This window comes from Lactuca virosa, chromosome 8 (assembly GCF_052849685.1).
Source record: "Lactuca virosa cultivar CGN04683 chromosome 8, Lactuca_virosa_CGN04683_v6, whole genome shotgun sequence".
NCBI lineage: Eukaryota > Viridiplantae > Streptophyta > Magnoliopsida > Asterales > Asteraceae > Lactuca > Lactuca virosa.
Window position 1 is genome coordinate 56869801 of NC_136433.1, and position 12504 is coordinate 56882304.

The 12504-nt window shown below is 33.3% G+C and overlaps 2 protein-coding genes across 2 annotated transcripts; both read right to left on the reverse strand.

The window, feature by feature from the left end:
• Window positions 1–6138: 6138 nt before the first annotated feature.
• LOC145130377 (uncharacterized) lies at window positions 6139–7188 on the reverse strand. The gene has a single exon (XM_079065190.1). It carries the CDS (start codon window positions 7186–7188, stop codon window positions 6139–6141), a length of 1050 nt encoding a protein of 349 aa, XP_078921316.1.
• Window positions 7189–10553: 3365 nt separating this feature from the next.
• On the reverse strand, window positions 10554–11036 carry LOC145130378 (chaperone protein dnaJ 20, chloroplastic-like). Its single transcript, XM_079065191.1, has one exon. It carries the CDS (start codon window positions 11034–11036, stop codon window positions 10554–10556), a length of 483 nt encoding a protein of 160 aa, XP_078921317.1.
• Window positions 11037–12504: the final 1468 nt, after the last annotated feature.

Genomic DNA, 12504 nt, shown 5'->3' on the forward strand with positions numbered 1-12504 from the left:
GGGGGATGAATTTTGAAGCTTCTTGAAAAATGGGATGTTACATGGTGCCTGTGGTTTGTAAAATTACATGAAAGGTCCTCCTGCTGTTAAATATAACTTTTCAGCTGTTAGATTTTAATGAAAAAGACTATTTTACCCTTGTTCCAAATTTGCAATATACTACAAACCTCAAGGACCATTTGTGTAATTTTGTAAATTTGAAAATTTGTATATATATATATATATATATATATATATATATATATATATATATATATATATATATATATATATATATATATATATATATCTTTTTGACATTTTTTTCTATTTTTATTTTATAAATTTAGTTATTATAGTTTTTTAATGTTTTCATTTATTTTGATTCAAGTAAATAAATTTAAATTCGATAAATCATGTCGAAACCGTTTTTTCTTTAATTTTTCTTATTTGTGAGTCGAAGCGTTAATGTTTTTTATTTAGAGTAAACTACAAGAATGGTCCCTATGGTTTAGGGTAATTTGCATGTTTGGTCCCTAACTTATTTTTTTAGCTCGGAATGTCCCTACTGTTTGTTTTTATTACACGCTTGGTCTCTGTCTTACCTAAAAAGACTATTTTGTCCTTGATTTTTAATATATTTAGATAAACATACCCCCAACCTCACCCCCGTCACCTTACCTTACCTACCATACCATTTTTCCATATTTAAATAATAGTCTTTTTAGGTAAGACAATGACCAAGCGTGTAACAAAAACAAATAGTAGGGGCCAAACGCGTAACAAAAACAAACAGCAGGGACCTTCCAAGTTAAAAAAAATAAATTAAGGACCAAGTGCGCAAATTACCCTAAACCATAGGGACCATTCGTGTAATTTATTATTATTATTTTTTAATTTTATGCCGTTACGGTTCATGTTTTTTTACTTGAATACTCCATAGTTAATATCATTAGCAATTTATGTTTGCATCTATCGTTATCATTAATTCACCTTTTGTTTTCTATTTTTTTAATTTTATTTATTTATTATTCTTTTATTGTTTTTATTTATTTTGATTCAAGTAATGAAAGAAAAACAAAAAACAAAAACTCAAACACCAAAATTGTTATACTATAATATTTTAATACATTTTACACTTTTCATTTTCATTTTTTTGGTTTTTTTTCATATTTTTTAAGATTTTTCTTGTTTTTTTTTTTGGTTTTTTTCGTATTAGTTACAAAAACCATAAATACCTAACATAATAAAAAATAGAAAACCAAAAAAACTCAAACACCACAATTGTAATATACTCTAATATATTCATACATTTTACACTTTTTGGAAAAGGTCAAAAAATAGTTATCAAATTGATGAAAAATAAAACGAAACAACGAAAAAAAATTAAAATAAGAAAAAATTAAAAAATAATACGAAAAAAATATAAAAAATAATACGAAAAAATTAAAAAAAAACCAAAAAAAAGATGAAAAATGTAAAATGTATTAATATAGTAGAGTATATTACAATTTTGGTGTTTGAGTTTTTGTTTTTTGTTTTTTTAATTTTCATTACTTGAATCAAAATAAATAAAAACAATAGAAAAATAATAAATAACTAAAACTATATGAAAAAATAGAAAACAAAAGGTGAAATAATGATAACGATATTTACTATGGAGTATCCAAGTAAAAAAACATGAACCGTAACGGCATAAAATTATAAAATAATAATAATAATAATAATAATCATTAACGCTTCAATTCACAAATAAGAAAAATTAAAGAAAAAACGGTTTCGACATGGTTAATCGTATTTAAGTTTATTTACTTGAATCAAAGTAAATAAAAACATTAAAAAAACCATAAATAACTAAAATTATAAAACAAATTGTTGAAATTATATATATATATATATATATATATATATATATATATATATATATAACATTTATATTTATACTTTATATATATACAAAATTTCAAATTTACAAAATTACACAAATGGTCACTAAGGTTTGTAGTATATTGTAAATTTGGTACAAGGGTAAAATAATATTTTTCATTAAAATGTAACAGCTGAACAATTAGATTTAACAGCAGGAGAACTTTTCATGTAATTTTGCAAACCACAAGGACCAGTGACTTGATGTTTTTATTGAAAATTCTCAAAATGAGATATTTTACAAACCATAGGGACCAATTATGAAATTTTGTCTTTTTTTTTTATTTATAATAATTATAGGTTTTTTTAAAGGAACGGCTAAATCATTTGGAATTTAATAATTGTCGTACTTTTGCTGACTAATTTTCGGAAAATATGGAACTTGTCTCATCTAGTGGAAGTACCTGCCATAGTTTTAAATTAAATATAAAAATAATTAAACGTGTACTTGCTATGAAAGAAAATGAGAACTATGTGCGAAACAATCATGGTAAAGGGGTATTAATATATCCATATTAATCCATAAAGGCTTGAGAAATAACTTAATAATAATCTTTGACTGCTTTAGATTTTGCCACAGGTTTTTCACGGTTTGGCAACTTTAGTTGCTGCCTAATCTTTAGATTCGAATAGATATAATAAAACTAAGATCAAATCTGAATTCTTCTTTCATAAATTAAAATACGATTACAATGGGATGCTTTTATAATCAAGGTATTCTTATCAGATAAGGAAGCCAGCTATACTAAGATAACGATAATCTTGTTCAACAAGAAATAATCAAAAGATAATGACATAAATTTAAATCTCAACACTCCCTCTCAAGTTGGACTGTGAAGATCACGAACTCCCAACTTGCTGCATAAGAATCTAAATCGATCTGCTCCCAATGCTTTTGTGAACACGTCTGCCGTTTGAAACTCGGAACGAATAGGACATGATTTTATTTCTCCATTGTCTACTCGCTCTCTAACAAAATAACAATCCATCTCAACATGCTTGGTTCGTTCATGATAAACTGGATTAACTGCGATGTGTCGGGCTGCATCATTGTCACACATTAAAGGAGTAGGACCCTTTTGAGTAGCATCGAAATCTTGCAAGAGCCACCTTAACCAAACAACTTCACAAACAGTACTAGCCATGGACCTATATTCTGCTTCAGCTGAAGACCTAGCAACAACACTTTGTTTCTTTGTGCGCCAAGAGATAGGAGAACCTCCCAAGCTAATGAAATAACCTGTGCAAGATTTTCTGGTGGATGGACAGCTTAGCCAACTAGCATCACAATATGCCATCAATTCAAGATTCCCTGATGAAGGCAAAAACAGACCTTGGCCTGGTGTGGTTTTAAGGTAACGAAGTACCCGATATGCAGCATCCATATGTGTTTTTCGAGGTTTAGCAAGAAACTGACTTAACTGGTTTACAGAAAAAGTTATGTCAGGACGTGTAACTGTGAGGTAAAGCAATCTTCCTACTAACCGTCTATACCTGGAAGCATCAACCTCCGGGCTATCATCGTATTTATGAAGTATTAAATTTTGTTCCATAGGAAAAGAACTAGGACGACTCCCTTCAATTCCAGAGTCCTTCAAAATATCCAAAGTGTACTTGCGTTGACTAATAACAAAACCTTCAGCCGATCTGGCCACCTCAATGCCAAGAAAATATTTTAACGGTCCTAAATCTTTAATGCTAAATTGTGTTTGTAAGTATGCTTTCACCTCATTGAGTCTTTTATCATCATTCCCCATCAAAAGAATGTCATCAACGTAAATAAGTGCAACAAGATCTATTGAGCCTTTCTTGAAGATGAACATGGAATGGTCAGCCTTAGATTGCCTAAAACCATTGCTCACAAGTGCCTTCGTGAATTTTTTATACCAATTTCTAGAAGCTTGACGCAACCCATAAATGGATTTTTGTAGTTTGCAGACCCGATCTCCACTCGTTTTGTTAAAACCTTGAGGAATTGTCATGTAGACCTCCTCATCTAAGTCACCATGTAAGAATGCATTGTTTACATCCATTTGGTGAACAAACCATTGCCTTTTAGAGGCGACCGCTAAGGCACATCGAACTGTTACCAATTTTGCAACCGGTGCAAATGTTTCATGAAAATCTATTCCTTCAATCTGCGTATATCCTTTAGCCACTAGTCGTGCTTTGTAGCGCTCAACTGGACCATCTGGTTTATATTTAATCTTGTATACCCATTTCGAGTCAATAGGTTTCTTTCCTGGTGGCAGTGAGGTAAGAATCCAAGTTCCATTTTCTTCAAGGGCCTGGATTTCTTTGCACATAGCTTTACGCCAATTTGGATCTGTAACAGCTTGCGAAAAACTTTTAGGCTCATCATGAGACGTGATGGCCGCAAGATAAGCTTGATGAGGCTTAGAAAATTTATTATATGAGATAAAATTAGAGATTGAATGTACCGTGGAGGAATTGGAGGAAGTGGAGGAACCTGAAGTGGGAACGGTAGTGGAGTCCGATGTAGGAACGTTGGAGTGATGATCAAGAGATGGTGGCAGGTCTGTGACGAATTCGTCTAGATGTTTTCGGTTTGCTTTTGGTCCTGGTACTTCTCCAGTTTTCTTGTTGAAGTGTTCGCTCAACCTGGTCTGGAGCTCTGTCACGAGACGAAGAGTTTGTCTCTTCATGATTTGTAACGACATCCTGATCACGATTTTGGTTGTTATTATCACGGCCAGATCCATTATTTGAGTAAGACGATTCATCAATGGAGTCAATCTGAACTTCAGGTTCAACCTGCTTCTCGAAAGTTTGTAATCTTTTATCCAAATCATCGACTTCCATTTGCATTTTGTTCATGTTTTCTGGAAAGCTTGTGTTATCCACATTCTTGTTGATCTTGTAATCATTTCTAAACGGAAAAATATGTTCAATGAAAGTGGCATTGCGACTGATGTAGGTCTTTTCTTCCTTTATGTCAAAGAATTTGTATCCCTTCTGACCCATTGGATAGCCCAAAAAAACACAAGGTTTGCCCCTCTCACCAAATTTGTCTCGTTTCCCAACACTGTCATGCACATAAGCGAGACAACCAAATACTTTGAGGTGGTCATATGAAGGAATTTTTCCAAGAAGCATTTCATACGGAGTCTTGCTTTCAAGAACCTTTGTGGGCAGCCTATTAATAATGTATGCTGCAGTCAAGACACAATCTCCCCAAAATTCAATCGGTAGAGATGCTTGAAATCGTAGCGCACAACCCATTTCCAAGAGGTGTCTATGTTTTCGTTCTACTACGCCGTTTTGTTCCGGTGTATAGGGACAAGATGTTTCCAAAAGTATGCCACGTTCTTTATAGAATTCAAGCATAACTCTTGAGTTGAATTCCAAACCATTGTCAGTTCGTATCCTTTTCACTTTCTTATCAAATTGTGTAGTTATCATATTACAGAAGGATTTCAAAAAATAGCTAGCCTTAGATTTTTCTTTCATCAAATAAACCCAAACTCCTCTACTGTAATCATCTACTATAGACAAGAAATAATGTTCTCCATTCAAAGTAGCATTTCGATATGGACCCCAAATGTCAACATGTATTAATTCAAAAATCTCATAAGTCTTGGAAAAAACTAATAGGAAACGGAAGTTTGGTTTGTTTTGCTCTAAGACAAGAATCACAAAACTGGTTACAATTACCTACATCTACTTGTTGTAACTTTCGTAAAACTCCCTCTGACGCATGACCTAATCTTTTGTGCCACACCATCTCTTTACTCAAAATTGCTACCGCCACCTTGCTCTCCTTGAACGAGTCCAAGTAATACAGTCCTCCATGTTCCTTACCCGTCCCAATCAGGTTCCTCGAACATAAGTCCTGAATGTAACATGTTTTTGGTAAGAAAGTTAGTGAGCAGTTCAAATCATTTGCAAGCTTACTCACAGATAACAAGTTACAATTAAAATTTGGAATATTCAACACATTTTTCAGATCAAACCCATTTGGCAAGTGAATGTTTCCAACATGTTTAACTGGTATGGATGCACCATTAGGAATGGTGACCGAAGAGTTATGTCGATTGGTTTTGACAGCTTTTAACCAATCTTTATGAGGGGTAATATGGTCAATGGCCCCTGAATCGATAATCCAAGAAGTTTGGTTTGCATTCTTACCAGTCATGCAGGCTTTGGAATTAATCTTACCACTCATGTTAGCTTTGGGATGATCATCAACTGTTTTGGCAGCCTTTAGCATTTTTATAAGGTTAGCATACTCTTCCTTTGTGATTGTTTGGTGACCAAAATCTTCTGTAACAGCAGCAACCTTAGCTTGCGTCCCTTTTTTTCTGTTTGGTTTTTCATGTTTGTGGTTTTTGTGTTCCACCATTCTGGATAGCCAATAATCTCAAAACAACCATCTATCACGTGTCCTGATTTCTGGCAATGTGTGCACCATCTGTCTTCATTCCTAACAGTTTTGTTGCGATTATCTTGTTTAGCCTTCAACTGTGAACCAATTTTACCAGATTGACGAGGATTGTATTTTCCTGCTGCTTGAAATGCCGAAGATTCTGAATTAGTATTACGTGCATTGCCGATTTGTCGTTGTTGTTCGTCTTGGCTGACAAGGTGATATGGAGTATTTAAAGTAGGAAGTGGGCTGCTACTAAGGATTTGAGTTCTTACTGCATTGAATTCTTCATTCAATCCCATAAGGAAGTCGTATAAACGTTCCTTATCGCGGAGTTTGGCGATTTCCTTATTAATTTCACACTTGCACCCGGTACATGAACAAGACGGGATTTGGCTGATAGATTGAATTTCGTCCCATACACCTCTTAACTTCGTGTAATAGGAGGATACACTCAAGTTGTTTTGTTGTATGCTAGTGGCTGCACGTCGAAGTTCATATGCTCGTGGAGCATTTTCTTTTCCAAATCTCTCCTTCAGATCTAACCAGATGTCACGAGCTGTTGCAGCGTATTTCACACTGCTCTTTATTTCTTTCTCCATGGAGCTCACCAGCCATCCTCTCACCATCGCGTTGCATCTCCTCCAGTTGGTTAAGTCTGCAGAATCTTCCTGTGGCATGAGTAAAGTTCCATCAACGAACCCTATCTTGTTCTTGGCAAAAAGAGCATTAGTCATCTCGTTTTCCCAATCACCATAATTCCCATCCCGTAAGAGGTTTTCTCCTACAAAATTTTGTCCCAGGTGATCAGAATTTGTGAGGAAGTAAGGCGAAGATATGTCAAGAACCGACTTGTCTCTTCCTGTGGAGGACTCCGGCTTGTCTCCTACTGCCATTCTTATCGAGCACTAGGATTGTATTCCCAGGTATTGATCTGATACCATAATAAAACTAAGATCAAATCTGAATTCTTCTTTCATAAATTAAAATACGATTACAATGGGATCCTTTTATAATCAAGGTATCCTTATCAGATAAGGAAGCCAGCTATACTAAGATAACGATAATCTTGTTCAACAAGAAATAATCAAAAGATAATGACATAAATTTAAATCTCAACAAGATATATTTCAGATGCTTCCTCGGTTGATTTCTAGCCCTAAACATCATCGTTCAGGCCTGTAGATGAAAACATCGACTGCGACGTAGTCGAAGCCTGACGATCGCCGGCTCCAATCCTAGCTATTTGCAGTGAATCTGCTTCCATGGTCGACACTTGAACGCTCTTCTACCATGGATTCCATCGTCGTACTCAGTGTTATAAAACTCGCCGAGTTGGCCGAGTACTCCTCCGAGTACTCACTACTCGACCCCTTACCGATGTGAGTTACTGAATCCCGAGTACTCCCCGATCGGCCTCTTACTGAACCGATCAGTGTTGTAAAAATCGGTCAACTCTGTGATTAATATATATAATATACTAAATGATTTATTATTTAACACACACATATAATTATTACTACATATATATCTTAAACTTTCAGTAAATATTCACGAAGTGAGACCATTATGTGCTTTTCAGTTTTTGTGTATTCACAGTATCTGATTTTGTTATATATTTCAATCAACTTATGATTTGAACTTATAATTTTGACATATATAATTTCCCTAAAAATATTTCTACATGAATTACCGAATCCGAGTACTCCCCGAGTACTCCCGAGTACTCGCTACTCGGTAGTTGGCCGAACAGGTACCGAGTAACGAGTTCTACAACCTTGGTCGCACTCAATAAACTGCGGATTCTGGTCCGATTACATGGTGTCGGAGGCGGCGCCTGACGGTGGTGGTGGTGATGTCGTCGAAGATGGAGAGGGCAATAGTGGTTATTATGTTAAGAAGGTGAGGACTGGCGGCGGTGGTTGTTATGTTAAGAACGAGATGGATATAACCACACATTTCATAAAGCCCTCATATTTACATAAAAGCCCTGGGGTAACCGGCTACTTGTTTCAACCTGCTAAAAAGGTTAAAATGGAAAAAAAAAATAGAAAAATATGAGGCATTAATGAACATAAAAACAGATTAAGGAGATAACCACACATTTTATATAAATGTGAAGGCTTTTATGATAATAACTCTTTAAGAAAATGACTAAATTACACATAAAGTTAAATAGGTTAAATAACTGCTAAACCTAAATATATGATAATATTCCCCTTAAAATCTCAATGTGATATCAATAAACTTTGATAGATGAGAAAAAATTATAAACCCAAGTTTGTCTTACTAAACATATCAACATTTTGCAAAACGGGAAAAATATAGGACAATCAGATGATTCCGAGTTAAAAATAATGGTGAGTGAAATAATTGTCAATCATAATATGTTTTGTATGCTCATGGAAAATATATTATGAGCAATTGCATATAAGTTATGTTGTCATTCTATAAGGGTGTGCTAAGAAATATCAACACCCACATCTGCATATAACTATTGTAACCAAACAATCTCACAAATAGTAACATCCATAGAATGATATTCGATCTCTATGAAGGAATAAAAGACAATATTTCGTTTTTTACTCTTCACTTATATAAGAGAATCTTCAAGAAATTAATTTAAAGAAACTACTGATAGACTTATGATTCCAATCAAGATTATTGTAAGTATGCAACTATAAAAAGGATATGGAAGGAACTATACATATGACACAACTAAGATAAAATCTATTTCATAAAAGGTTTATTCTATATGAACCCTCATTGCTTAGTGTATCCTTTATGTGAGTTGGTATATGTGTGTGTCGGTGTATGATTTTTTATGTGAGTGGAGTGTATATATATTAACACCCTTCATAAAATGACTAAAGTATCAATAGACTTAAATTTGCTAAATAATTGTTAAATAAAGGAAAGTCTTCGGTAAGTCTTTATATTTTGACATATATTCGGTTAAGCTATATTATTTTTACCAAGCCAAAAAAAACTTACAATTATTTACACATTTGAGTTTTTACCCGGTAAACAAAATCACCGGATGAATATGAGGGTTTTTCACAAATATGATCAAAATTTAAGAACTTTTTTAATAATATTTAAAATTTTAATATTATCTTATTATATTAGTATATTTTTTAGTTCGATGGATTTTGCAGATATATTACCAAAAGTGGTGGCTTAGCCTATCGCCAAAGACAAGCCCTCTCCCATATAACCAACCATGACAACCGACGAAGACGCTACGATCGATGTGAAAACCATTGAAGAATCTTGCAGTGGCGAATCTAAAATTCAAATTTATGGGTGTCCAATTCAATCAGATGATAAATAAAATAGTCAAAATGTTTGGTTAATTATCAGGTCGGATTGTCAATAATATTATCTAAATAAATTATAATTTGAATACCAAATAACAAACATAAGTTCAAAAATACCATCTTAGATAAATATAATTCTAATAGCAAAAACCAAACACAATTTTAAAGATATCATCTAAAATAAATAAATTTTAAAAATGATCATCCATTTGCCAATGACTGTTTGTTTGTTTTTTTTTTTTTCTTTTTTAAGTTGAGTCGTGACTTAATTATTGTATCCATATGTGAATTATTAAGTAACGATGATTGGAATTAGATATATTGAGTTATCTTATGGAAAATGAGTGTAGAGTTATTTTGCGAAAATGAGTGTAGAGTTATTTTGTGAAAATCAAGCTCAATCATTAATTGAGGTGTGAAACCATATCTTCATAGAAAAATTAGTAAATGGTAACAGGTGTTCATTTTTATCTGTTTAGTTATAGAAGCTTCTTCTATATTTAAATTAATTTTATATTACCCTTCTCTTATGAAAACAAAGGGTGTCCATGGACACCCTTTCAATCAACGTAGATTCGCCCTTGCTTGGGAGCCTAGTGTGATATGGACTCCATTCTTAGATCGAAAGGTCTTTGGTTCAAAAACAGAACAATGAAGCATTCAGGAGTTGAAGTTTTGAAAACATTGATTTATTGAAATAAATTACTAAAATTATTTTATCATGAAGAATCCATAAGAATTTGCACACGGATGAATAAAAATGGACCTAATTACAAATTACATCCAAAAGAATTTGTCAATTTGCACACGAATGAATAAAACAGAAAATTATTATATTAATTTATGAGCAAAACAAAAGAATTTGCACACGAATGAATAAACAAATGACCTTACAAATTACACCTAAAAGAATTTCCACACGAATGAATAAAACACAAACCCTACACAAACTGAACGTTCCTTCTCTGATCCGATCGATGCTTTAATCCTTTAAGTTGCATTTCCCACACCATTCTTGAATACTGCACTCCCTGTCCACGGTAAGCATGATCTCCAAGACCACACCCCATAGATTCAACCAAGCTCAAGTCATACATTCTTCGGGAATTTGGATCAGAAAGCACCTCATACGCCTCTCGTAACTCCACAAACTGTTTTGTGCATTCCTCCTTTATAGAAGATGGAGAAACGTCGGGATGAAGTTGAAGAGCTTTTGCACGGTATGCTTTCTTGAGGTCATGAAAACTAACATTCTGTGATTCCAATGAAAGAACTTGGTACAAATTCTTTTTGTTACCTATAGGCAGCTCTTTGACCCTGCATGATATAGTAGTTGCCATCTTGATGCCATTAATGTTACTCTCTTTCTTAAGCATCAGATCACTTTTCTGCAACACAAAGCTCATCTTCAAAGACATCGCCATTATGGTTGTTTTAGTTTATGTGTGTGTGTGTGTGTGTGTGTGTGTTTGACAGGAAGATGATGAAGTCTATGAGGAATGGGGCGACTTTGGGAGTATTTAAAGAAAAGAAAGATGAGGGGGGATTATTATATTAACAAGCTGGCAAATATATATAAGAAGCAGCACACGCTTTTGAATGTTAGATTGGCAAGTAGTGATCTCCATGTGGAAGTTTCCATGCGTTGTCTATTGTTTGCATCGATTTAAATTGTTGAACAAGTCTTGGTATCCGCTAATTCCTTTTAATTTGTTTAATAGTTGGAAATTGATCATTAATTTTTGATGTGTATTTAATCTCGTACGCGTAATTTTCGATGACGTTTTATGGGTTTTGTATACAAAAATAGTTTTTGTGTTTGTTCATGGTCGTATACAAAAAAATTGTTAGGGTATGATTCTCTAGATGCTTATATGGTTATCTTCACTGCTTATATCCTAATGTTAGTCATAATCATGGAAGTAAAGAATCGTCAAATGCTAGATACTGTTGGGGACTAAAACATCGTCAACAAGAAGTTCTATTCAAGACTTGTTGTATCATTCGAGATGCCATGCAATATTTCATGCATTTTTTGTAGGCGAATGTGAGACACTTATCGAGAAAATATTATGTTCATTTGCACACCATTTTTATTGGAATACATAAAGTTTCTTAAGCCATCTCTTGATTTATTATTATTATTATTATTATTATTATTATTATTATTATTATTTATTTTTTATTTTTTTGGAATAAAGCACTCCAAAGGAGCTGTGCTTAAGGTTCCATTCCACAAGCTTCAACTATATATTGGGTGGCCTTGCGGCCCTTGCCTTACTTTTGATATGCTGGTTTACCCGGTCCATGAAATTTGCAGGGCATTGTGTGGGTTAACAAAATTCGCATGGAGTTTACCCTGATTATAGAGAAAAGACATTTGTTAAACAATAATTTGTTTTATTATTAGTTAACAAAATTTGCATATATGTTTTCTTTAATGTGATTATTTGATAATAAATCACTAGAATCAAATTATTAACGTGCAGTGCTAAAATTAGTTATATATAGAAGTTTAACGTTAGTGTTGTTTGAAGTTTTAATAAAAGAATCAAACAAAGAAGATGATCAGCCGTGTAACACGTGAGGAAAAAATCTTTCAAATCCGGTGGAAATAATGGGGAAATAACCGGTGCTAGTGACTTTTGGATAATAATAAACAAAGATTGTAAATCAATTATAATAATTAACTATTCAGTTAAAAAAAATTATCATGACTCGGATCAATTAATAACTAGTGTCATACCCTTCCGGTGGACGGTTTGACCGATGTGATAACAATAGATTGATTTTATTTACTTCTAGAGCATCATTCTTTCATTTGTTTCTATAATAGCAATACACGATGAAATATCTACCCACTTATATTACATATGAATGAACAAAAGAATA